The 26,709-nt window shown below is 37.8% G+C and overlaps 1 protein-coding gene across 2 annotated transcripts in view; it reads left to right on the forward strand.

Annotated features, from left to right (window-relative positions):
- The window catches only part of ESYT2 (extended synaptotagmin 2), a 235,104-nt gene extending 209,048 nt beyond the window's left edge, over positions 1–26,056 (forward strand). For both annotated transcript variants that reach the window (XM_033931591.1, XM_033931592.1), the window contains 5 exons: positions 5,933–6,031; positions 16,398–16,529; positions 18,894–18,999; positions 23,609–23,658; positions 23,752–26,056. In XM_033931591.1, the coding sequence (XP_033787482.1) occupies positions 5,933–6,031; positions 16,398–16,529; positions 18,894–18,999; positions 23,609–23,658; positions 23,752–23,797 (433 nt within the window). In that variant the 3' untranslated portion in view covers positions 23,798–26,056. The remainder of the gene's footprint in view (positions 1–5,932; positions 6,032–16,397; positions 16,530–18,893; positions 19,000–23,608; positions 23,659–23,751) is intronic.
- Positions 26,057–26,709: the final 653 nt, after the last annotated feature.

Raw genomic sequence — 26,709 nt, forward strand, 5'->3', positions numbered from 1 at the left:
ATCTTTTGTTAAAGGTCCATTTCATTTCAGGTTTGCAGGTGTAGATCTGTTTTTGTAACTACACACTCTAAAGCAGTGTACAACTTTAAAATGCAATGAAACATCACTACAAATTACCGAAGCATAGAAAACATAATTTGAGACTCAACCCCAATCCTTTTCTCATGTAGGGTGGAATACAACTGTGTAACAATATAAATGTGATGTATTGAACTACTCTTGTGTTTTGTGAACCACTTTGGGCAGGACTATTTCAAAGGAGAGCAGTATATGAGTATTACACTTCAATAACACCTGTTCCCTCTAACAAAATATGCTAAATAGGTTTAATGCTGTTTATTAGGTACCCTTGGCATCCAGTAGGGAATATAAAACATCGGTAAATGAGAGGTAAATAAATGGCTTTCTGTTACGTCCCTTCCGGATTCCATCCACTAGGTGTTCAATCCCAACTTGCAATCCGGGAGTTGCAAACATCCACAAACCTTTCAAAGCACATGCTCCACTCCCTTAGCCTTAGAGCTAGTAAACATATCCAGTTACAATTTCTGCAAACAATCTATGCAGAAATCTTTTGAATTGCTCTGCTTCTTTTTTTGCTTAAAGTTCACTTTCTCGGTGGCTTCAGTGCCTGGAGACCCCTTCCCGGTGGCCCCTGTCGGAGGAAAGAATGCAGTCCTGCGGTGCTAGACTGCTGCTTCACAGCGAAACTCTGGTGGATTTGTGGAGCCAGCCTGCTGTATACCACCATTTCTAGACTCTGGGTCCCTTCCCCTAGGAGTCTGCTTGCTGGTGACCTTGTCACGGGTTTCAAGCGCAGGCTGTATGTGTCTAGAGTGAAACCCACTGGCTGATTTTCCAGCCCCCGACTGTATGGCCGAGAGTCCATGGGGGCGGAGGTCACAGTTGGTGTCCAAAGATATTCAAGTCATTTAGAGCAGTTTCTGGGGCAGAAAAATCCTTCTCTCCATTCTGACACTGTGTAAAGTGCTGACAGGCTGGAACTGCTGAGTAACCCTCCATTATTTCCTATGGGAACTTCAGGGGTGGATTATTAAAGTCATTTAAAACCATTTTTCACAGTTTCTGAGGGTAGGGTTCAGGTCCCCCACCTCCCCAGACCCCAAATCACTATTTTTATATTTGGGATTTGTTTATTTTAGCCGTGTTTGGTGTGAATTTGTGGTGGCAGCCATTTTGAATTTTAAAAATGATCACATTTCCTCCTCAGATCTAGCTCATTTTCCTTTTCCATGGTCACAGGGAGCTGTAAAATATTTAGGGATTTTAATACATAAAGACCCATTACTTGCTCAGGATCTCAATATATCTAAAATCAAAAACTTAGTTTCAAGTACTACATCTCGTTGGTCCCCGCTTTATTTGTCCTGGTGGGGTAGAATAGCCTCTATTAAAATGACCTTAGCCCCACAAATTAATTATACTCTATCTATGCTTCCCCTTCTCTGCCATAAATCATTCTTTCATTGGCTTAATATGAAAATTACTGAATTTATTTGGAACAAGAAAAAACCTCGTATTGCTCTCGCCAAGCTGAAGGCCTCTAAGATTAATGGTGGCTTAAATTTACCTGATTTTTATTATTACTACATCGCCTCCTTAGCCAAATACGGAGCTCACTGGATTGTTGACTCATATCCACAGGATAAACCAGCATGGTTTGAAATGGAATGCTTTTTATGTGCACCACTACACATCTCTTGCTTCCTTACAGTGTCGATACCTAGACACTTGAGAAAATATTCTTTGTTGAGTGCAACGCAACATGCTTTTCAACTATTAGATGCAGCGGCTGAGATCTCTGTTGCTGAAGGCCCACTTATGTCCCTTTGGAATAATTCTAAAATTCAAAATAAGGGTAGATCCCTTTCATGGAAGAGGTGGCAACGGGCAGGGGTGTGGTTTGTTCATCAATTGATCTCCTCCACTTCATTTATCCCATTTGATACTTTTTGTTCTGTAAACTCACTCCCATCCTCTATATATCCCCAATGGCTTACGCTTACTGAAATACTAGCTAATGTACAAATGCGCCCTGACTTTATGACCTCTCAACAAACTATTCGTCACTGGTCTACTTTGGCTTTACTGAAAGGTAGGGCGATATCTCTTTTTTATAGCATCTTAAGAGATCACACCTTCACCTTTACACCTCAATCCATGAACCATTGGGGCTCTATCCTAAAGACCACGCTTTCTGAAATAGATTGGGAACTCTTCTGGTCATCTACAAATCGCCCTCTATTATCCTCAAGAGTTTCGCAATCAATGTTCTTTGTTATGTGGAATGCAGTATGGACTCCATTTCGAATGTGGAAAGCGAAACTGAAACAAGACCCTACCTGTTGGAACTGTTTGAAAGAGCCTGGAACTCTTGATCACATGCTTCTTCACTGCACTATGGTTCATTCCTTTTGGACTCGTATCTGGGACACCATAAAATCTATTACCAAATGTTCAGAAGCTATTTCCATAGACATTATAATCCTTCGTTCTCAACACCCTTGTTTCGCACTATCAAACTGTCCTCCTAAACTTATTGACACCATGATTGTGACAGCTCTTATGCACATTTTGAAAAATTGGAAGTCACCCACACTACTAGACTACACCTTTTGGTGGAACTCCTTAAGCATGTACCACAAATTCGAATCATATGCATATGAAAAGAACACGATATCTCGTTTATCTACAAATTTGGTGCGAAATAAATCACCTTGGTCATTCTTAGATTCATATGTTCATTCTGCCTTGTAGACACTTCTGCCTCTCTCTCTTTCTCTCTCTCTTTCTTTATCTCTCTTTTTTCTTTTTTATTTCAATTCATCTTCTCTGCTTTTCTATCCTTTCTATTTCTTTTCTTAGCAGTTTCAAATACTCTGAATTCTTCTTACTAATCTACTATATGCAAATAACAGCAATTATGGTTTCTTTTGTTTCTAAATCACTATTTCTTATTCAATTTTTATGTATTTGAACTGCTTTCTGTATATTACTTATAATATTCAATAAAATTAATGAACTAAAAAAAAAAAAAAAAAAAATGATCTTTTTTTCTAACTCTTATTTCTGCTTCAAAAACTCCTCGATTCGCTACAAAATCATTTGGGGTGGACTCCTCAGCCCCTAATCTGTTGACTTTGTACTTTTTTTGCACCGAATTGGTGCCAGATTAGCGACCGTGTACCACGTGCCGTAGTTTGCTGGGGGAGGGGGCAGGAGCTCCAGACTTCGTCTCCTCCGAGTAATCTTAGGCTGGGGAGCCGGCCTGGGTCTGTGCCTTCTAAAAAAATATTGCCCAGTGGCCATCCTGGAGTCTGGCGCAAAACGCCTGCGTTCTGAGTCTAGGGACTCTTTTGGCACAGTGCATGTATCTCAACCGAGCCCTGCCATGGTTGCAGGGTGGGCCTTTTCTCTGGATTTTATTAGGCTCCTCTGAAAAACCTATCCTTCGGACCCTGCTTGTTTGTCGCAGGCGGGGGACACGACAGATCTCTTCAACCTGTTGCACCTGTGGCAAAGCTTCATGTTTGGGAGCCCTCTCATCTGGCAGTCACAGACCTCGATTGCAGCAGTTGCCATGCAGATATGACTCTTCTGTCTCCTGCTACTGCCTTTATTTTGGATCTGGCTAATACCTTTGCTGGGACCGGTCTACTCGGCTGCCCCGAGCATCTGGTTTTGGGTGCTGACCCGTCTTCGACGATTTTAAGCGGGCTTCTGTCTGCCTCTTTACTGCTGAGGTTCTGAAAGAGCTGCATTTGGATTTTCCACCTTTCACTTCTCAGGCTTCGATCCTGGACCGTCCTCCTGTGCCCTTTCTTTGCCATTTAGTCACAGCTCCTTGGTCTGGTTACAGAACAATGTGATACCATCGTAAGCTCTTTCTGACCTTCTAATGCTATGTCTCAGCTTATCACCTGGCTCCTGAATTTCAGCAGCTTTGAACAGCCCGAGGTAGATTCTGCCGTGATGCAGGTTATCCAGTGTGCAGCCCTCCCTAGTGATGGGGGAGTGAGGTTTAAGGACTCTAAGGATCGTAGGGTGGATATTAATAATAATAATAATTTTATTTTTATATACCGCCATACCACAAACAGTTCTAAGCGGTTTACAAGGGAAGAGACTGTATACAGACAGCGACAGAACTTTTGAAATTACATTGGCATGCTAAGTTTAGTCAGGTTTATCTGGAAGTGTTTTGGAAGTACATCAGGTTGAAGTGGGGTCAGAGAAATTTGTCAAAGAGATAAGTTTTTATTGACTTTATAAATGTTTGGTACGAAAGTACATTTGAGATGAAGTTGGTTAAATATTTTCTCCATTTGCCTGCTTGGAATGATATTGTTCTATCGAGGTATCTCTTGTAGGTGCAGCCCTTTAGGGATGGAAAAGCAAACAAGTAGGTACTGCGTGTATTAGTTGTGCCTGGGAATTCGAATTGGTGAGACAGATAGGATGGGGATGAACCTGGTTTTGAAGCAAAGGCAAGCAAACTTAAAAATGACCCTTGCTTCCACAGGCAGTCAGTGTAGTTTTCTGTAATATGGGCTTACATGGTCTGATTTCTTGAGGCCATAAATGGCCATAAATTATGTTACAAAACATTCTTTTCTAGCGGCATCTTTATGGCGCGTGCCTGTCATTCTGGCCTGTGCAATGGATTAGGTGCCAGCTGCCCTTTATGATCTCATTTGAGTTCTTAGTACATTCTCTGCTGGTGCAGTGTCTGCGCGTCAGACTCTTTGGATCCGTCTTTGGGCTGGGGTCGCTGCCTCAAGGGTCACCTTCAGCAGACGTCCTTTCAAGGGCCAGCTTCTTGTTGGTACAGGTCTGGATGACCTGTACACAGGCGTTGCCAAGCGCCACCCTAAGTCTCTCCCTGTGAACAAGCTCCAACTTATTATCTCAACAGAACAAAGCCTCATAGAACATCTCCTCAACTTTTTGTCTCTTTTGATCCTAATAAGTTGGGGCATCCAGTTTCCAAGAGAACGATTTCCAACTGGTTGGCTGCATGCATTTAATTCTGTTATGCTCAGGCTGGGCTGCAACTGGAGAGTCGTGTCACAGCCCATAAAGTTAGAGCTATGGCAGCTTCAGTAGCTTTCCTCCGATCTACCCCTATTGAGGAAATGTGTAAAGCTGCTGCATGGTCCTCAATTCATACATTCACCTCTCATTAATGTCTGAAATCTTTTTCCAGACAGGATGGGCACTTCGGCCAGTCAGTTTTACAAAATTTATTTTCCTAAAAGACCAACTCTCCCACCATCCCATTCTGCTTAGCTTGAGGTCACCCACATGTGAGAATATGCTGCCTGCTTGTCCTGGGATAAAGCACAGTTACTCACCGTAACAGGTGTTATCCAGGGACAGCAGGCAGATATTCTCACAACCCACCCATCTCCCTTGGTTGGCTTCTTAGCTGGCTTACTGAACTGAGGAGCCTCGTGCCTACGTCAGGCGGGAAGGCACTTGCGCTCTGGCTATGCTCGTGCTCAGGCACTTGCGCCATGGCAGTGCAGTCTTATCGCAAACTTTCTGAAATCTTAAAGTGTCCTCTGTGGATGACGTCATCCACATGTGAGAATATCTGCCTGATGTCCCTGGATAACACCTGTTACGGTAAGTAACTGTTCTATATTCACATGCTGCGTCAGCCTGGTTTCATAAGACTTGAAAAAGTCTATCAGGAATAGACCGGAATAAGACTGAAAGACTAATCCCTTTTTTCTATTCCATAAAGTGGTTGTTTTGAGAGCAATTCTTCTGATTGCTCTCATGGTTTTGAGATAATTGCTAGGATTATTTCCTGTTTGTGTATCTTTAGAATGATATGTTACAAATCTGGACTTCCATATACCTATATGTGGCTGATGCTTATGCATTCTTTTCCTTCTCCCTTCAGTGGAACAACATTGGGTCAGTCTCCATTGGGTCAAATTCAGCTAACAGTTCGGTACAGCTCTCAAAGAAACAAGCTTATTGTGGTTGTACATTCCTGCCGGTGAGCATATGTGTTTTATTTGCTTGTCACTCATGGGATAGCAAAGAAAAAAAAAAAGGGATTTAAATGTTGTTACAGTTGGTGACATGAGGAAACTCCTTGGCCCTTGGGTAAGCAAAATGGAGATCTCTCTAGGATGATAAAGTGCATTTCTTGTACTGTGAGGACCACTTGTTACTTTTAAATAAAAACAAAAGGGTCTCTTAAGTCTTCTCAAGCAATCCATGAATACTTATTAAAATATGCACTAGATCCACTCAACCTACTATTGGTATACTGATCTGGTGTCTATGAGCAGAACCATAAAACTAAGGGTTTTAATACTGTTATAATTCTTTATTCATTTTCATATTTTACATGAAGTGTACAAAATATTGAGTTACAACTAATGAATACACAATATCACTTTTATATCTATTACATAATATTCTGAACAAATTTTTTTATCCCCTCTCCCACCCCCCACCCTTCAAGTACTTTCCAATCACCTTATACATATTGTATACCATATTATAACATGTTATGTAAAATTATTTTCACTACCCCCCTCCATGTGTGCCATAAAGAAGACAAAAAAAGAAGAAAAGAAGAAGATAAATCCTACTATTCATTCAGTACAATACTTTGTCAATGGCCCCCATATTTTTATAAATTTAGGATATGTCCCTCTTTGTATTGCTATTACTCTTTCCATTTTGAATATATGACAAATTGTAATCCACCAAAATGTATAATTAAGGTTACTATGATTCTTCCAGTTATTGGTTATATGCTGAATGGCAACCCCTGTCATGACTAGTAAAAGCTTGTTATTTTCTGGTGAAATTTGACTTTTTTTTCTCATCATCATTCCAAATAACACTGTATCATATGATATTGCTACATGATTTTCCATCAATTTATTAATTTGTGGCCAAATTGCATTCCAAAAACTTTTAATGTAGGGACAATGATACAGTAAATGATCCAATGTCCCAGGTTCCAGATTACAGTGCCAGCATTTATTGGACTTAGAACTATCTAATTTTTGCAAACGTGTAGGGGTCCAAAAAGCTCTATGTAATAAAAAGAACCAAGTTTGTCTCATAGATGCTGACACTGTACATCTCATTCTCCAAGACCAAATTAGTGGCCATTGAGATGCAGTAATTTGATGCTTAATCTCAATGCTCCAAATGTCTCTTAGACCATTTTTTGTTTTTTTATTCAAATATCCAGATATTAATTTATACCACAATGCGGCTTGATGCCCTAGGAAGTCTGCTTGGAAGCATAAGAACTCTAAACTATATTGATTATTCAATGTTTTCCATTCAGGGAACCCAACCTGAATGGCATGCTTCAATTGCAACCATTTAAAACTTTGTTTTTTACTAAGACCAAATCTATGTTGCAATTGTGAAAATTCCAGCAGTTTACCTTCCGAAATAACATCATTCAGCGATCTAATGCCTGCAATAATCCAGCCTTCCAAAGGATTTGAGCTCCGCCAATTTTAATCTTGGAGTTTATCCATAAAGACTGATTAGTTGACTTGTTTATTGGGACAGGTGTTAATTTACTAATAAACCTCAACGTTTTCCAAGTATCCATTAATATCTTATTTTCTCTGTATCTTCTAGGCATGTTGATACTTGAAAGATGAACTAAATTTAGGGGAAACATAAGGCGCCATTCCAAATATAACCAATCCGGTGCATTATCTATCAGTTCTGGGAGGATCCAATACATACCCTGACGTAAAATATAGGCTTGATGGTACCTATAAAAATTTGGAAAATTTACCCCTCCCTCCTTAATTGATTTTTGCAAAGATACCAAAGCTATTCTATGCGTTTTACCAAGCCAAAGAAATTTCATTAAAATGCTATTAAGCTTTTTATAAAAGGACCCCTGAAAATAAATAGGTATCATACTCATTTGGTAGCAAACTACAGGCAAGATCATCATTTTAATAGTTTGAACTCTCCCCCACCAAGAAAGATGTAACGGATTCCATTGCTCACATAACTCTGTAACTCTTTTCAATACAAATTTTTCATTTTCTTTTACTGTATCTTCAATTGTATTTTTAACTTGAATGCCAAGATATTTAAATCCTTCTTCTTTCCATATGAACGGAAAAGCGTCAAATAATCCTTTTACACAATGAACATTTAAAGGTATAAGTTCAGAATTACTCCAATTAATTTTATAACCTGAAAATTTGCCAAACATATCAATTAATTCCAATAGACAAGATAAGGTAGACTCTGGATTCCTCAAATAAAGTAAAATATCATCCGCATAAGCCGAAATTTTATATTCCATATCAGAATATGGAATACCCTGTATCCCCCTTGCTTGCTGTATTGCTAACAATAAGGTTTCTAATACAACATCAAATAACAAAGGAGATAAAGGACAACCTTGTCTAACTGCCCTCTGCAATTGAAAACCATCAGATATCATATTATTAATATTTAATCTTGCATTCGGGAAGCTATACAATGTTTTTACCATTTGTATAAATCCAGAACCTATACCAAACCATTCTAAAGCCTGATACATAAAATTCCATTCTACCCTATCAAACGCTTTTTCTGCATCCAATGAAACTGTAAAAGCCGGTTCATCCATTTTTTTTGATAAATTTAACATATGAAACAATAATCTAGAGTTATTAGAGGAATGTCTTTTAGCAACGAAACCCGTCTGATGCGTGTCTATAATATGTGGGAGAGTTTTGGCTAATCTCAAAGCCAAAATTTTCGCCAAAAGTTTATTATCCACATTTATTAAAGATATAGGCCTGTAGTTTGAAACCAAAGTAGGATCTTTATTTGGCTTAGGCAAAACAATTACTATTGATTCAGCCATAGTACCTTTAATATCACCTTTTATAAGTTGTGTCTGATATAAATTTAGTAAATATGGGGAAAGGACATTTTGAAATGTTTTATAAAATTCTACTGTATAACCATCACCACCTGGAGCGGATCCAACTCTAAGAGATCTCAACGCTGTTCCTAATTCTTTTAATGATATAGGTTCATCTAAACTCCGTTTTATATGATCAGGAACCTTAGGTCCAATAATTAAATCTAAAAAATTTTTAAAATCTTTTTGCCTCTCCAAATAAGGCTCGGAAGAATACAGGTCCTTATAAAATTTTAGAAATTGCTTTAAAATTATATCCGTTTGATTGGTTATTATACCATTATCATCTTTTATCCCATTAATGTTAGTTCTTCTTTTTTTTGCTTTAAGATAATTTGCCAATAATCTTCACGCCTTATTAGAATTTCCATAATACATTGTCTGTTTGGAAAACAAGTCTCTTCTTATCATTTTTGAAGCTAATTCGTTATATTTACCTTTTGCTTTCAAAAGAGCTTGTAATACATCATGTTCCCATTTGCTTACCAATTTAGTTTCTAGTATTTTAATTTCTTTTTCTAACTCTATATACTGTTTTTTAATCTGTTTCCTAACAAAAGCCGAATATGATATAATATGACCTCTCATAGTCGCTTTAAAAGCGTCCCATACATTTTCAATAGATGTATCTTCCACTAAATTAATTTGAAAGAAATCACTAATTTGTGTTTTAAAATTTTCCAAAAATTTTTCATCCACAAGCAATGCATTATCAAATCTCCAAAGAGGTCTTCTATTTTCTAATTGATCTAATTGTAAATCTATCCATACTCCCGCATGATCCGAAATGATAATGGGATCAATGGAAGCCTTAATCACTTGCTGCACCTTATGTGATGAAATAAAAATATAATCTATTCTTGAAAATGATTTATGAACCTGTGAACAAAATGAAAATTCCTGATCATTAAAATGAAGAATACGCCATATATCCTTCAAATCACATGATTGAACCAAATTATCTAAACCTAAAGATTTTATACTTTTACCTGGTTTTTTATCCATTAATGGATCCATTACAGCATTAAAATCTCCAGCCACCACTAAATTAGAAGCAGCCAGTGGTAACAACATACTCTGCAATTTTTTAAAGAATTCTGATTGATTCGAATTAGGGGCATATATATTGAACAACGTCAAGGCATTATTTCCCATACTTATATCAATATGTAGCCATCTTCCATGTGGGTCCGAATTTACTATCTTAAAATTGGCCATACACTTTTTATTTATAAGAACTGCTACTCCTGCTTTTTTACCCTCTACTGGAGCAAAAAAACATTCTTTCACCCACCCACCCGTTAGTTTCTGTGATTCCTTTATATTAAGATGGGTCTCCTGCAGACAATAAACATCCGCGTTTTGATTCTTTAAAAATGATAATACCTTTTTCCTTTTGATTACATGATTCAGGCCATTGACATTAATAGAAAATATCTTAAAAGACATAATATATTTTATACTCCTTATCATAATCTTCCTCTTCCCTTCTTCCATAACTAAGATCTAAAAAACTTCTCCCCATGGCACACATTCTTACCTCCAAATTACCCAATCCCTTATTAATCTTTTCCTTAATCATCCTAGTAATATCTTTAATACCCACCTTCTTCCCCCCCTCCCCCCCCAATATAATGACTGCTTAAGGACACACATTGGACAGTAATCCCAACTTCCCCCCTCCCCCCAGGCAATCAATATTTATTAATAACCCCTTTATCCTTTATTGAGACAAACTCACTACCTCTCCACAATATATCTAATTATATCTCTCTTCTAATCATAAAACCTTTTTTCTTTTTTTCCATTTTAAAGTAATTAATTTCTCTATCTATTATTTAACCTTTAGTCACATAACCATATTTATTTCCTAACATTCCATTAATGCATTTTTATCATTTCACCAATCTCTAATTCATTCCCCCAACATTTTATTTCATTCAAGAAAATTCTATCATAGTCATATATTTAATAAAAAGTATCATTTTCCTATATCTTATATTATCTAATCCATCTTCTCCTATCCTCCTTTAAATATCCAACAACAAATATCCATCTCTTCATATATTTCTGTAAAAAAAAAAAAATTTCAATTTTATAAGTTTTTATCCCCTATTTGTATTTAAACATTTGTATTTCATTTTCAAAATAATTTTTCCCCCCTTTTTATATTTCCTCTTCTCCAAATTAAATCCAATCTTTTTAAAACTATATTATCACAACATCAATCTTTACATTCCTTCAGCTACCAATAAATTCTTATGTATCTTTCTTTTATATTATTCATTTTCCTTTCCTTTACTTGCATTTAAATATCATATAACTTGTCCTTTCTATCATTAGTCCATTCTGCAATCTTTTCCTTATTGTCCTTTCATTCTTTACTTTCTCCTTTTCTGACTTATTAAATAAACTGAACTTTCATATTTATTTCTTATCTCCATCCATCCACTCTTAAAGACTTTTGACTGCCAATTGTCATTCATTTTTTTTTTTTTTTATAATATCTTTTTAGTCTATCAGTCCTGCTTTCTTCTTCTTCACATCTATTTATTTTCCTATTCAGTCTTCACTTTTCCTTTTGTGTTAATTTGTCCAGTCCTTTAATCCTTCTTGGTCATTCTTTACTCCAACCATCCATTTTTCAGTCTCCTAAAAGTTCAGTCTAATAACTTCACTTTAATGTCTTTCCAGTCTATCCTTCTTTCTTCTTTACATTCTTTTATTTTCTTTTTCACTTGTCCATTTTTATTTCCTGTTCTTTGTTGCATATTCTTCTTTTTCCAACAAACTAAAGTCCCATAGTTCTTTATATTTAATTTTTTGTTCAATATCCACCAATCCAGTCTTAGTATTTATCCCTTCATTTCAACACCCATTGTGCTAAAATGACATAGGTTCTGATTTTGAAAGAAAGGTCTTTAGTTTTTCCGGATCAACAAAATACAAAGATTTATCCCCACAAGATACCCTCATTTTTGCTGGGTAATATAACCCATACTTATATCCTTTTTCCTTTAATTGAGATCTCAGATCAAGGAATTTCTTCCTAATATTTGCTGTATTTTTAGCAAAGTCTGGTAAAAACCATATTTTGGATCCTTTATAGTTTAAGTTTTTATCTTTTTTGGCAGCATTTAAAATTTCTATTGCTTGCTGGTATCTTAACATCTTGAATATTAATGGTCTTGGTCTCCCTTGATTTTCCAGACTCTTTATTGGAATCCTGTGTGCCCGTTCTATTTCCAAAGGCTGTTTGAAATCCAACTGCAATAATCTAGGAATTAAATTTTCTAAAAACTGTATTGCATTTTTCCCTTCCAAATTTTCCTGTATTCCAAAAAGTTTTATATTCTTTCTTCTTCCACGGTTTTCGTAATCTTCCAGCTGACTTTTCAATTGAATTATTTCCAAACTGTCATTTTTGCATCTTTTTCCTTCACATTCTAAGCTCTCCATTTTAACTTCTAACTGTTGTTCTTTTATTAGCTACTTCCATTTGTCTGTGTATATTCAGGATTTCTTCCTTTAGTTCTGCCATATTACTCACAGTCTCTGTCAGCATTTGTTTGATTTGCCTCAAGTTCCCCCATAACTTCAGCTTTTGCTTAACTCCTCTGATACATCAGCAGGAAGCGGAACCTTACTCGGGGTAATTTGATCCTGCTTCTGCCTTTTCACAGCCCCTCCGGTTTCACTCTTACTCTGTCGGGTGCTCGCCATGCTCCCGCTGTCCTCTCCGATGTTTTCAGCCGAAAACAGTTTAAAAGGAAATCTTTATTTATTCAACGGTTGCCCAGGTAAGAGGAGCGCTGCGATCACACGACCATTTTGTGTGCGCGCTAAGCCACGCCCCCCCCTGTTATATTGGGTTTTAATACTGTTAAGAATCATATTGCTGTTTTTCTTCAATATCATCAGAATGCAGTAAGCACTTATCTTCCATCTGTAGGAAGAAAATTCTTTGCAGCTGGTTTCCAGTGAGATGTCAGCAATGCAATTAGTTTGTAGGTCAGGACCCATAGTTTCTCCATTCATCATAAGAATTTTTAAATACCTTGAAATGTATTCACTTTATATGTAACTTGAGATTGGTGACCTATGTTCTTCAATGATTATGTTGCTGCCTTGTTTCAGTAATGGCAAAATAATTATGCTCAGGAGCAGAATGGATATTAATTTTGAAGTGGCTAGCCTTTTGAACAAATTCTGGACTCTTGCACTGTTTGGAACTTCACATAAAAAGTTATAAGTGCCTACAGCACTTTATATGATGCATTTTTAATTCAGGAGTGCTATAATCAGTAGCTTTTGTTGCCCTTTCAATAGTTAAGCTGTCACCTTCTGAGATAGGGAGGGAAATTAATGAGATGTACAGTGGGAATAAAAACCACAGTGTCTGAATTCACGAAAGTCTGGTACAAGTACAGAATCTAAGGGAGAGAAAGGGATTGCGAATAGGTCTTGTAGTCTTTCTGCTGTCATCTTCTGTTATTTCTTGTTGTTTGATGGTGACAGTTGGGAATGAAGGCATCAGATTTTGCTCAGTGTTTCAGCATGCTTATCTCCTCTAAAGCTTCTGTAGTTAGCATTATTATTGTTGCAACTGTCCTGTCATCTGCAGCAAGACCCAGGCAGCCACAGCAATCATTCTTATTTTCATTAGTAGGGTTTCCAGACGTCCGGATTTCCCTGGACATGTCCTCCTTTTGAGAACATGTCCGGGGGTCCGGACAGCTTTTCAAAACCTGGCACTTTGTCTGGGTTTTGAAAAACTTTCCTTCCTGTAGGAGGGCATCTGAGCATATGCGGATGTCCTGCCCAAAGAGAGAAGGCAGCGGGGGGTGGGATTGGAGGCGGAGCGTGATGGGGCAGAACCAGGGCATGATGGGCAGGGATGGGTGGGACGGGGCGGGTCTAGGGGGTCTGGATTTTCCAGACGGAAAATATGGTAACCCTATTCATTGGCTCAAGAAAAAACATCATTACAGTAATGCCCCCTCTTGATTTCCCCTATTATTGCATGAATGACACTTAGATTCAAACAATTTTATTGATGCAAACATCATCAAAAACAGCAAATTCAACATCAAAGCACATCAATAATGCATCAACTATTATAATATAATATACATAATAAAAGACAAATTCCAATTTCAATAAACCCCCACTATATCTATATGGTTTGAACCTTTACCATCCCTCTTCACACCTACTCCTCCCCACCCTATAGTACTCTCTACCCAATGATACTCTCTTCATTTAACTAAATAAAAGCCCAATTAAGAGATCCAACTTAAAATCGCACTACGGCCCTTAGGATGTAAATCTTGCAAATAAGAACCCCAGATTTGTATAAATAACATCTTTCGTCTTCTTATAATTCCAGCATCTCTAGCTTCCCAAATGGCCAGCTGATGTAATTGGTTTCGCCAATGCCAAAACCTCGGAGGATCAGGGATCGACACTTAAACAAAATGCAAATTAGACTAAGGGAACCCAAGTAAATGCATAAAACAGTTTTTACAGTATTACGTACATCATTTATTTAAGTAGCAATGTTTTCCAACATCTTTATCGCCCATATGAACAAGTAACTGCCCACTTGGTTACTGACCAAATTTAATTGGTAATTAGATTAAGTTGATTGAACACAGCCAGCCCTGTTGAATCTAAACCTCACTATATAATAAACCTTACTATGAGAGTGAAGTAGTCACCACAAAGTTTTTGAAAGAATACTATGTGCTAAGTTGTTGAAATATATCAGCCTGGAAAGGGTTATAAAGCAATTTCTAAAGTTCTAGGACTTCACCAATCCACAACGAAAGCCATTATCTCCAAATGGAGAAGACTCGGTATATTGTAAATGTTCCTGCTGGGAAGGGGAAAAATTTGTCCCCGTGTCATTCTCTAATAGTGTGGTCAGTGCTGGGAGCACTCCTTAAACATATCAATGATCTAGAGATGGGGATAACTAGTGAGATAATTAAATTTGCTAATGACACAAAGTTGTTAAGAAGTCACAAGATGATTGCAAAAAATTGCAAGAGGACCTTATGAAATTGGGAGACTGCACATCAAAATGGTAGATGATATTTAATGTGAGCCAGTGCAAAGTGATGCATGTGGGAAAGAAGAACCTGAACTATAGTTATGTGATGCTGGGTTCCACATTAGGAGTCTCTGCCCAGCAAAAGGATCTAGGAGTCATCATTGAGGATATGTTAAAACCCTCAGCTCGGTGTGCAGCGGCAGCTAAAAAAGCAAATAGAATGTTAGGAATTATCAGGAAAGGAATGGAAAAAAAAGATGAAAATATGTGCAATTCTGGTCACCATATCTCAAAAAAGATGTAGTGGAATTAGAAAAGGTACAGAGAAGGGCAACAAAATTGATAAAAGGAAAGGCTAAAGTGGCTAGGGCTCATCAGCCTGGAGAAGAGACAGCTCAGGGGAGATATAAAAGAGATCTATAAAATACTGAGTGGAGTAGAAAGGGTAGATGTGAATTGCTTTCCAAAAATACTAGGACTAGGGAGCATGCAATGAAGCTAGTAACTAAGTAGTAAATTTAAAACAAAACGAGAAAATATTTCTTCACTCAACTTTGGGATTCTATGCTGGAGAATGTGGTGAAAGCAGTTAACTTAGCAGGGTTTAAAAAAGGTTTGGATAATTTCCAAAAAGAGAAGTCCATAGGCCGTTATTGAGATGGCTTGGGGAAATCTACTGCTTATTCCTAGACTGAGCAGCATAAAATCGAGTTTACTCCTTAGAACCTTGCCAGATACTTGTGACCTGGCCACTCAGTTTCTAAAAGTTGGTCCCTTTTCATGGATTATGACACATATTTACTCAGGTTCCTTATGTCTAATATATCTAGTTTAAAGATCGGAAACCATACATTATGATACATATGAAATAACAGAGGAAATCAGGAGGGTATTATATACTTTTTCACCTCACTGTATGACAACTTTCAGGCCAATTTTCAGCTGGTAGGGTCGCCAAATTAAATGCCAGCGCCAACATTTATCTTGACACACTGAATATAGCTCGATGACTGTGCTGGCCCATCCATTCTGTTAAGGCTGCTATTCAGCAAGCTTAAACTAAACCTATTACTTATCAGAACTGTAGCTTAATATCACTGCTATCTAGATCATTTTTTGCCCATGCCTACTCTTGCCCTTCCTCCATTTATAAATAATTATCTTGTAATTTAATAATTTAAATATGCTGATATCTATATAATTTTTTGAAAATACATAGATAAGTCAATTATATGTTTGCCAACTTATACGTGTAAGTATGGGTTCAACATGAGTCTAATATAAAACAACTGAAGAATATGTATATTGAACAGTGATGGAAGTTACCAGAATGCAAAATATCTGCCCTATATTTTGTGCTGCTTCACCTTAACATGTTATCTCTTGTCACAGAAATTTGATTGCCTTTTCGGAGGAAGGCTCTGATCCTTATGTACGAATGTATCTACTACCTGACAAAAGAAGATCAGGGAGAAGAAAAACACACGTGTCAAAAAAGACCTTAAATCCAGTGTATGATCAAACGTATGTCAGCATTTTAATGTTTTTGCGGCGTTATAACTGTGTTCAGATCAAATACAGTAAAATCTTGGTTTGCGAGCATAATTCATTCCAGAAGCATGCATGTAATCCGAAGCACTCGTATATCACAGCGAATTTCCCCATAGGAAATAATGGAAACTCAGACGATTCATCCCAAAACCCCAAAATGTTGATACACAATACACCGAAAACATGCTTGTAATCTAAAACACTTGTATATCAAAGCGAATTTCCCTATAAGAAATAATGGAAACTCAGATGATTTGTTCCACAACCCAAAAACTTTAATACAAAATACTATACGTACTTGTATTGCAAGACCTCACTCACTTAGAACAGTCGCTACACTTCCGGAACGTCAGAGAGAGAAGAACCATCGACTCAGTTGTGATGTGTATATACTGTAAGTACTTGTTTTGCAAGACACTGCTTGTATATCAAGTTAAAATTTAATAAAATGTTTTGCTTGTCTTGCAAAACACTTGCAAACCAAGTTACTTGCAATCCAACGTTTTACTGTATTTCACATAAGTTGGTTGCTAGAAGCATCAAAAAGCAGCAAGCAAGGTATTGGGAAATGAGGGTTGTAGAGTGACTGGTTAAGTTGGTAGTGTACCCACTTAAACTCAATTCTAGGTGCATCTTGGAATTTTTAAGTTGACTATAAAGACATTAATCCCCCCCCCCCCCATTTTATACAACCATGCTAGTGTTTTATAGCGCCAGCTGTGGCAGTAACAGCTCCAACGCTCATAGGAATTCTGTGAGCATCAGAGCTGTTACCGCCATGACCAGCGATAAAAAACGCTAACATGGTTTTGTAAAAGAGGGGAGGGGGAGTAAAGAAGAAGCTTCTTCTGTATAATAATCTGATATAATTCTCCAATAAAGGCTGATATTGAAATTATTCCATTTTTATTAGAGGGTTATTCCGTATCAGTATTCAACCAGTTCTTCAATATGCATGTGAAACATTATCCTTAAACTCTGGAATACTACAGACTGAGCCCTGAGAGAGCACCATCCATACCTACAGGAATTCCTTCCTCCAAAATAGCTGGAGAGCAAAAACAGAACATCTCTCCTTACTATATTCAGCATACAAAATGAAAATAGCAGTTCCATCCTGGTTTTAAAAATAACCATACACACAAAAACAGATGCATAGAGAATAAAGTAGTACAGCCTCAGTAAGAAGTTACCTTACCGATTTGCCAAACTTCATTCTATCTGGCTTAGATAATACTTTTAGGTCCTCAGCGGGCCACCATGCACTCAAGCTATTTCATTGTGTGTGGCTTTATGCTCCCATTCCTCATTGGACCCAGTAAACATTTTTATAAATATTTTTAAGACTTGGTTTAAATATTATTTTAAATATATGCTAAGGATACTTAGCTTTTATACGTTCGACGCTAGTCGGGAGGGAACAGCAATCGCCAACATGTTTCGCCCGTATAGTTCCAAGGGCTTTATCAAGGCTCCCTCTCCCATTCATACAGCTCTCTCCACCATTGCGTCAGTTTCTGACGCAATGGTGGAGAGAGCTGTATGAATGGGAGAGCTGTATGAATGGGAGAGGGAGCCTTGATAAAGCCCTTGGAACTATACGGGTGAAACATGTTGGCGATTGCTGTTCCCTTCCGACTAGCGTCGAACGTATAAAAGCTAAGTATCCTTAGCATATATTTAAAATAATATTTAAACCAAGTCTTAAAAAATTTATAAAAATGTTTAATGGGTCCGATGAGGAATGGGAGCATAAAGCCACACACAATGAAATAGCTTGAGTGCGTGGTGGCCCGCTGAGGACCTAAAAGTATTATCTAAGCCAGATAGAATGAAGTTTGGCAAATCGGTAAGGTAACTTCTTACTGAGGCTGTACTGATATATGACTATATTCTTCATTCAAACCCACGTTAATATTGCCTGGGGTTTCATTAGAGAATAAAGTAATCAGCAAGTTAGTACCAAATACTGCCAAATGATTGCTATCCATGAGAAAAATCCATATAGACGTACTTAAAGGGATTTAAGTTTCACATAAGTTTTATTAATTGAAACAAAAACAAAATAGAATAATTATCAAAAATTATTAAATAATACATAAAAATAAATAGTAAATAACTTAAAAGTAGAAAACTAATTAAAAAACAGCCATATGAACTATTGGATCATGCATGCCACCATTCTAAACAGCATAAAAAATAACTATGCAAATCAAATGAAAACCAAATCAAAATAATCCGTAATTATAAAACTATGATTCATTTTAACTTCTGCCCACGTTGTTTTTTTGTTGTTGGTGCAGAAAATTTAGTAGTAAAATTTGATTTCTTCTTTAGCTTTGATTTCAACGTTTTACTTCAAGATGTACAAAGAAGAACACTAGATGTAGCAGTGAAAAACAGTGGTGGCTTCTTATCTAGAGACAAAGGACTTCTTGGCAAGGTACAGTAGCTTCAAAATTGCATCCCCCTCTTGGTTTTGGTCCCTTTTTTAAAATTACTGTTGTAATATATGTCAGACAACATGTTCTGTTCTGGGAGGGTTCTCAATAAGTAGCATAGCATAGTAAAAGATGGCAGATAAAGACCAATGTGGTCCATCCATTCTGGCTAAAGCTGTTCTTGCTACTCTGTGCAATAAGGGCCACACAAGGCCAGGATATTCCTAATGAATTTGAAGCAGATATGCTTGCTTGCACAGGCTCTAAGAATAGCACTAATTTATATAGTGTATCTTGGAAATTAACCTTGTTTGTGGCCCTTAAGGATGGCATTTTAGAGAACATTATTTTTCTGTCACTGTACATATATGTTCATAATTTTTAGCACAAATTTAACATTTCAATTCACATAATTATTGTACAGAGAAGGAATTATGGGAGCCAGTTTGGTACAGATAAACTATTGAAGTCTGCAAGACCTCGGGTACAGGATGTAAGAAAAGATTTTAATAAAATATCAGACTTGATTATAGACATCATTTTTCATATAGTATTTTTGAAGTCGCATTAATGATGGGTAGTTTTAATTATATCAATTACTAGCTGGCATTTTACATATAGGCATCTTCTAAAACCAAGTATGAAGTTTCAAGTGTGATAGTCCAAAAGAAAGAACAACATAACTCCCCAGATCTTTTTATTAATGGAGGGTGGTACAGATAAAAGACAGGGAAGGAAATTGTTATGCATCCCAGAAAACTCTTGAGTAATATTCTACTTTCTTTCAAACTTTGTTTTTGTTTTCCTTTTCCTCTTCCTGTTCGCCATTCTTCTTTGTTTGATGCTTGCTGCCTTGGGTATGGTAGTATGCTAAACAAAAGGTGGTATTCTGTCCTTTTAGTAGTGACTCTATTAATTTGCCCACCAATGAGATCAAACAACTAGTTACCAGCTTCATTCCTGTTTTCACTCTTGTGGAATTGGAAAGCATCTGTCCACCTTGAATCCTCTGGAAACTATGCCTCATTTTCATTAGAACCTCTCCAAGCACCCTTAATAATATAGGATATATCCCATCTGCCCCATAGTCTTGTTTCATGTGGTTTGCTATTTTTTATGTGAATCCTGTCCTCTGATATAATGGAATGGTAGCTATCCCTCCACTTCTGCTCATGCTGTCTGTGGACCTTCTATGAAGTTTGAACAAAAGCAATTGTAAAGTACTTGTACCTTGTCCTGGTCACATCCACACAAACTATTTTTCCTCTCAGTCCATCTCTGCATATCTTCATAATAAAAACAGAGAAAATGCTGGCAGATAAAGACCATGTGGTTTATCCACTCTGCCCATCCATACCATCTACTTATCGCTTCATTAGAGATCCTTTGTGCTTGTCCCATGCTTTCTTGAATTCAAATACAGTCTTTATCTCCACTACCTCCATGGAGAGACTTTTCCACCCATCTGCCATTCTTTCCATAAAGGAGTATTTTCTTAGATTACTCCTCTTTCATTTTCATCCTGGGCTCCTCATTCCAGAGCTTTCTTTCAATAGAAAAAGGCCTGCCTCCTGTGCATTTATGCCATGAAGATATTTATATATTTCTATCATAAGGAAATACTTTTTTTTTACAGAAAGGGTGGTATATGCATAGAATAGTCCCCCGGTAGAGGTGGTGGAGACAAAGATATGTCTGAATTCAAGAAAGGCTTGTGGGATCTCTTAGGGAGACAAGGAGATAATGGATGCTATGGATGGGCAGACTAGATGGGCCATTTGGCCTTTTATCTACCATCATGTTTCTATAACTCCCCTCTTCTGCCTTTCATTCAAAGTATATACATATTGATATATTTGTCTGTCCCCATATGCTTTATGATAATGATCACTGACTAGTGTAGTAGCCGCTCTCTGGACTGACTCCATTCTGTTTATACTTTTTTAAAGTGCAGTCTCCAGCATTGTAGGCAGTATTCTAAATGAAATTTTACCAGCAACTTATAGAAAGGTATTTTCACCTCCTTGTTCCTGCTGGCTATTTTTTCTAGCTATGCACCCAAGCATCCTTATGGCTTTTTACCATGACCTTTTCTATCTGTTTGGCCACCTTAAGATCATTAGATATGATCGTTCCCAGTTCACGCTCTTCTTTTATGCAAATAATTATTTTACCCTCTATCTTAGCAGCTAAATTCAAGACCATTCTATAGGCTTTGCTGGATCCTTTCTAATTTTATCTACACCAGTGGTCCTCAATCTTTTTTGCACCAAGGACCGGTTTCATGCAAGACAATTTTTCCACAAATGGGAGGAGGAGGAGGGGTTTCAAGCGCATAATCAATAAAATGCATAATATATAATGTAATGTAATGTAATTATTACATTTTATATTATGCACTATATTTCTATATATGTATATGTAATATATGTATATATTATATATACTATATTAATACAACGCACCATAATGCAGAATCAGTGGGAGCCCTGAGCATGTTTCCCTGCAACTAGATGATCCCATTCCTATGTCTAACAATTCTCCTCTTTCTTCATTTCCCCATATGCACTATCTCTCTTTCCCTCTCACTCAGACACCTATGCCCAACAATTCTCCCTTTCTATTCCCTCCCTCAGCTCAGCATCTCCTCACTCCCTCCATTCTTCCATCTTGTGTTCTAAGTTCATGCCCCCTTCCTCTCTCCATTTATTCTTTGTCCGAAGTTTGTGCTCCTTCCCTTTCTTCTGTGTCCCATCGCGCCTCTTCTCTCTCATGTCCCAATGTGCCCCTCTTCGCCCTTCCCTCCCTCTATTCTGTGTCCCATGTTCGTGCCTCCTTAGTTCTAGCCTGCTTCCTCCTCCCAGCCACACTTCTCTTCATAAAGTCACGGCCATGGTTCCTACACACAGCTGACCTGACCTTGTGAAAAGAAGTGTGGCTGGAAGGAGAGAGCCGTCCAGAACCCAGGGACTGCCTGTAAATAAACATTTCTGTGCGGCCACGGCCCGGTGGTTAGGGACACTTGATCTACACCATCCTGGATGTCTACTATCTGTGCAAATTTTGATTTCATTTGCATTGAAGCAAACCTTTTCAAACAACCTTCTGCAGTATCGCTTACAAATTTTTTTTTTTAATGACCAGATCAAGAGACACTGATATTGCCCATTTCCTCAACATGAGCTCCATTTATCACCTTTCACAACCAGTTTCTAACCCAATCAAGGGCAATCAGGCCCGGATTCTGTAACCGCCACTGTTCACATGTCAATCATGCAACAGGTACAGAATCATGCCTCCGGCAAAAGTAGGCACCAGAAATGTAGGCCAGAGTTTTCCTGACCTACATTTCCAGCACCTACCCATGATGTGAATCGTGCCTCCATAGGTGCTTTAGGCCGCCTAATGCCACTTCCGACATTATCAAAATCAACAAAATAACAAAATTCCAGTGATGTGGTTTGTACCACTATGGGGTGTCAGATTGACCATATGAAGTAAAACACCTCATAGGCCTGTCAACTCTTCATTCATCCCCGATATCTTTTTATCATGGTTAATATTCTTTGCTTTTTTATACATTTAGTGCGTTTTTCAATTCTTATATAGTTAGAATAAATTAAGTAGTAAAAATGACTTAGCTTCTTTCGATTATAAGTGTTGTTTAAATCATGCTGTGTTGTATATGTTTTCTCCAGCGTTAAGACAAACGCTCCCCTCTGCCAAAGGCAGGATGTTGCATGATTGACATCCTGTTGCATGATTGACATGTGAACAGTGGCGGTTACAGAATCCGGGCCTACATTTCTGGTGCCTACTTTTGCCGGAGGCATGATTCTGTACCTGTTGCATGATTGACATGTGAACAGTGGCGGTTACAGAATCCGGGCCAAAGGCAGAGGGGAGCGTTTGTCTTAACGCTGGAGAAAACATATACAGCACAGCATGATTTAAACAACACTTATAATCGAAAGAAGCTAAGTCATTTTTACTACTTAATTTATTCTAACTATATAAGAATTGAAAAACGCACTAAATGTATAAAAAAGCAAAGAATATTAACCATGATAAAAAGATATCGGGGATGAATGAAGAGTTGACAGGCCTATGAGGTGTTTTACTTCATATGGTCAATCTGACACCCCATAGTGGTACAAACCACATCACTGGAATTTTGTTGATTTTGATTTTGATTTCGAATACACTCAATGCTTGTGAGGATGACTTCTGGCATTAGCCATGCCCACAGTGGCATTAGGCGGCCTAAAGCACCTGTGTAGGCACAATTTTGGCGCCAGTTTTTTAGGCGCAGGTAGGAGCCTTGAAACTCAGTTAAAAACATTGTTTCAACGCCATTTTTTACTGAGCTTGGGTGGATAAAAAACCGGCATAGTTTAGAGAATCTGGGCCTCAGTTTATTTTTACATCTCCAGTGTAGAATCATGTCAGAGGCTTTGCAGAAATCTAAATACACTACATCTAGCACTCTTCCCAATCCAACTCTCTAGTCATCTAGTCAAAGAAATTAATATAAATCCTGAATGTATTATAGCTGTTGTAAGGTACTGTTTCTAGTGCAGTTCCATATTGTTTCTTTCTCCTCGGTTACAGTTGTTGTTAGAGCTGACACCTGAAGAAGTTGCTAAAGGCTGGACTCAGTGGTAAGTAGCTGTTCCTAGGCCAAACTCCTTTGATTTGCTTGTGCACTGTGGCTGTTAGTCACTGAATGGGAAATCCTCTCTTTTCCCTTGCAGGTATGATTTAACAGAAGATGGTACAAGGCCACAGGTTGTAACCTAGAGCCACCTCAAGAGCTTTTCAGATGGCACCCATCGTAATTGCATTGTTTTAGCAGATGTATCAATGTTATTTTTATAGCTTCATTTATTTAGTTATTAGACATGCCACAATAGTTTTATATTTAAAAAAAAATATTTTAGCAGGTCCTGTCATTAATCCTAATTTGCTATGGATATTTACTTTTTACTTTAAAGTGCAATAGATTTTTAATAATGGAACAGTTGCCCTGTAAAAGGGTGGAGAGATGTTATGCTTTCCTTCTGCCTCATTTTGTATATCACTAATGTATACCATGTAAATATGTACTATTTTTTAAAATTCTTCTAAAAGTGTTTGAAGGCAAAAGAAGATAATACTATAGAATTAAGTAATTCCTGATTTTTTTTTAATTCAGCTGCATGTTTTAATTCTAAGTGCTGTAAAAGCATCCTTTTTTTCAGCTTGGCAGTCAAAATCTTTTTATATGTATTGTATATGTTCAAAAGAACCTGATTTAAAAAGCACTGTTGGAAGATTAGACAAGGAAGTTTTGGATAAAAATAGGCTAAAAATATAAGGGACAAAATATTAGCGTATGCCCATCTGTTAGGCTATAAAAGTGTCTTTTGAAAAGTCCTACAAAAGAATGGCATCCATGTTTGGGAACTAAGGTGTAGGTAGCATAAGAATAAACCTAAAGGAGTCAGACCTGTCGGCAAATTTGGGCTGCCAATGTGGCACAACGAGTTTAGAGAATCACTCAGAGTGCTCATTTTAATATTAACGACTTCATTGTACTACATTTGCATGGCGGTATCGGAGATTGCTAGAAAACTCAGAAAAGACCACGGTAAGCGGTTTTAATAATCTGCCGCTAAAATGCATGCACATTAAACCGGCTGGAACCAGTTTAGCGAGCACGTTAAAAGGCAGATTTTAGTTTTGAGACTCTGCCCCACCAGAATACTAAAATGCACTAATAATGACCATTTACACACAAAGGGCACCTTTTCCTAAGGTGCGCTAGCGGTTTTAGTGTGTGCTTAGCGCGCACTACATTGCCCCGCACACTACACGCTAATGCCTCCATAGAACTTGCATTAGTATTTTTTGTGTAGCGCAGGGTTAGCGCGCGCTAAAAACGCTAGCACACCTTAGTAAAAGGAGCCCAAAGAGCGTTTATCATGCATATTAACTCCAAATCTTAAATGATTTGAATGAGACAAGTGGTAATCTGAATGCAGAGTATGGTACTGGGGTTCAAGAAAGGATTGGACAATTTCCTGCTGGAAAAGGGATACAGGGGTCTAGATAGAGGATTACTGCAAAGGTCCTGGACCTGTTAGGCCGCCACGTGAGCGGACTGCTGGGCACGATGGACCTCAGGTCTGACCCAGTGGAGGCATTGCTTATGTTCTTATGCATTCTTTGCGTACAGATTCAAAAGCTTAACTGCATCTCCCTGAGGTGGTGGTATTTTACTGCACCTGCAAAGCAGTTTGCACATGCAGTTTTGTTAAAATTCTTGCAAACTAGGTTGCCCACACTAGCAGCACTTTTATTTTGTGTTGGTGTTTATGAAAACATTAGTGCACTGTAGTATTCACCCCCAAAAGCAGCATGTTCCTGAATCAAACATGAAGATCCACAGAGCTATTTTGATTACTACTTAGGTTTTCTGAAAATATATGGGTACTTAATTTCCCTTTAGCTTCAGGGCCAACTACAGCACAGAGACACTACTAGGCTCTCTACTAGACACAGCCAGACAATATCTAAGTAAAGGCAAAAAATTGCTAGTCATACAACTTGATCTCACTGCAACATTCGACCTGGTAGATCATGACATCCTACTACAAACAATGGAAGCAATAGGAATCATAGGTAAAGTCTACACATGGTTTCAAGGATTCCTTCAATCCAGGAGATATAGAGTTTAAACAAACAAAGAAAAATTGGATTCTTGGACCAACCACTGCGGAGTCCGCCAAGGCTCTCCTCTATCTCCAATATTCTTCAATCTCTACATAGCCACACTCAGTACTTGACTGGACAAACTAGGCATAACTTCATACATCTACGCAGATGACATCACCATACTCCTTCCTTTCAACCAACATACCTCCGATACAACAAACATACTACACATAACACTAGGAGTGACAAAATGGATGAAAGACCACAAACTAAAGCTGAACCAAGACAAAAATTCCTGCTTCTCAAAAAAAACAAAACCCCAACCATAACAAACCTTGAAATAAACTCCATCACATACCCCTTTGCAAACCAATCTAAAGCTGCTGGGAATAGTGATAGACAAAGGCTGCACCATGCAACTCCAAATCAACAAAACAGTCCAGAAAGCCTTCGCAGTCATGCGCAACTTAAGACAAATCCGAAAATACTTTTACAAAAACCAATTCAGACTCCTGGTCCAATCCCTAGTTCTAGGACTCCTAGATTAATGTAACATCCTATACCGGTCATACCCTGCCAACATGATAAAACAATTACAAACAGTGCAAAATACAGCCGACCACGTTACCACTGCCTTCCAAGGCTCACATTGGCTCCCAGTACAAGCATGCATACTCTACAAATTCTACTGCACACTATTCAAAGCCCTGAATGGCGAAGGACCAACCTATCTAAACAATCGCCTAACCAGGAACAACACATTTGGACCAAGGAGAACACAGGTACCCTTCACTCACCCCCAAATTAAAGGCATACAATGTAAGAAAATGTATGACAGCCTACTAGCCACCCAAGCTGCGAAACTAGACCACCACATCTCCAACCTGTTGATAACAAAGTCCAACTGCAAAACCTTCAGGAGAGAATTAAAAACCAAGTTATTCAGGAAATTTGTCAAGTCAAACTAATCTTCTCAATATATCCACGGACCCTAATGCTTCTTCTAATTATCTATC

This window comes from Geotrypetes seraphini, chromosome 2 (assembly GCF_902459505.1).
Source record: "Geotrypetes seraphini chromosome 2, aGeoSer1.1, whole genome shotgun sequence".
Lineage (NCBI taxonomy): Eukaryota > Metazoa > Chordata > Amphibia > Gymnophiona > Dermophiidae > Geotrypetes > Geotrypetes seraphini.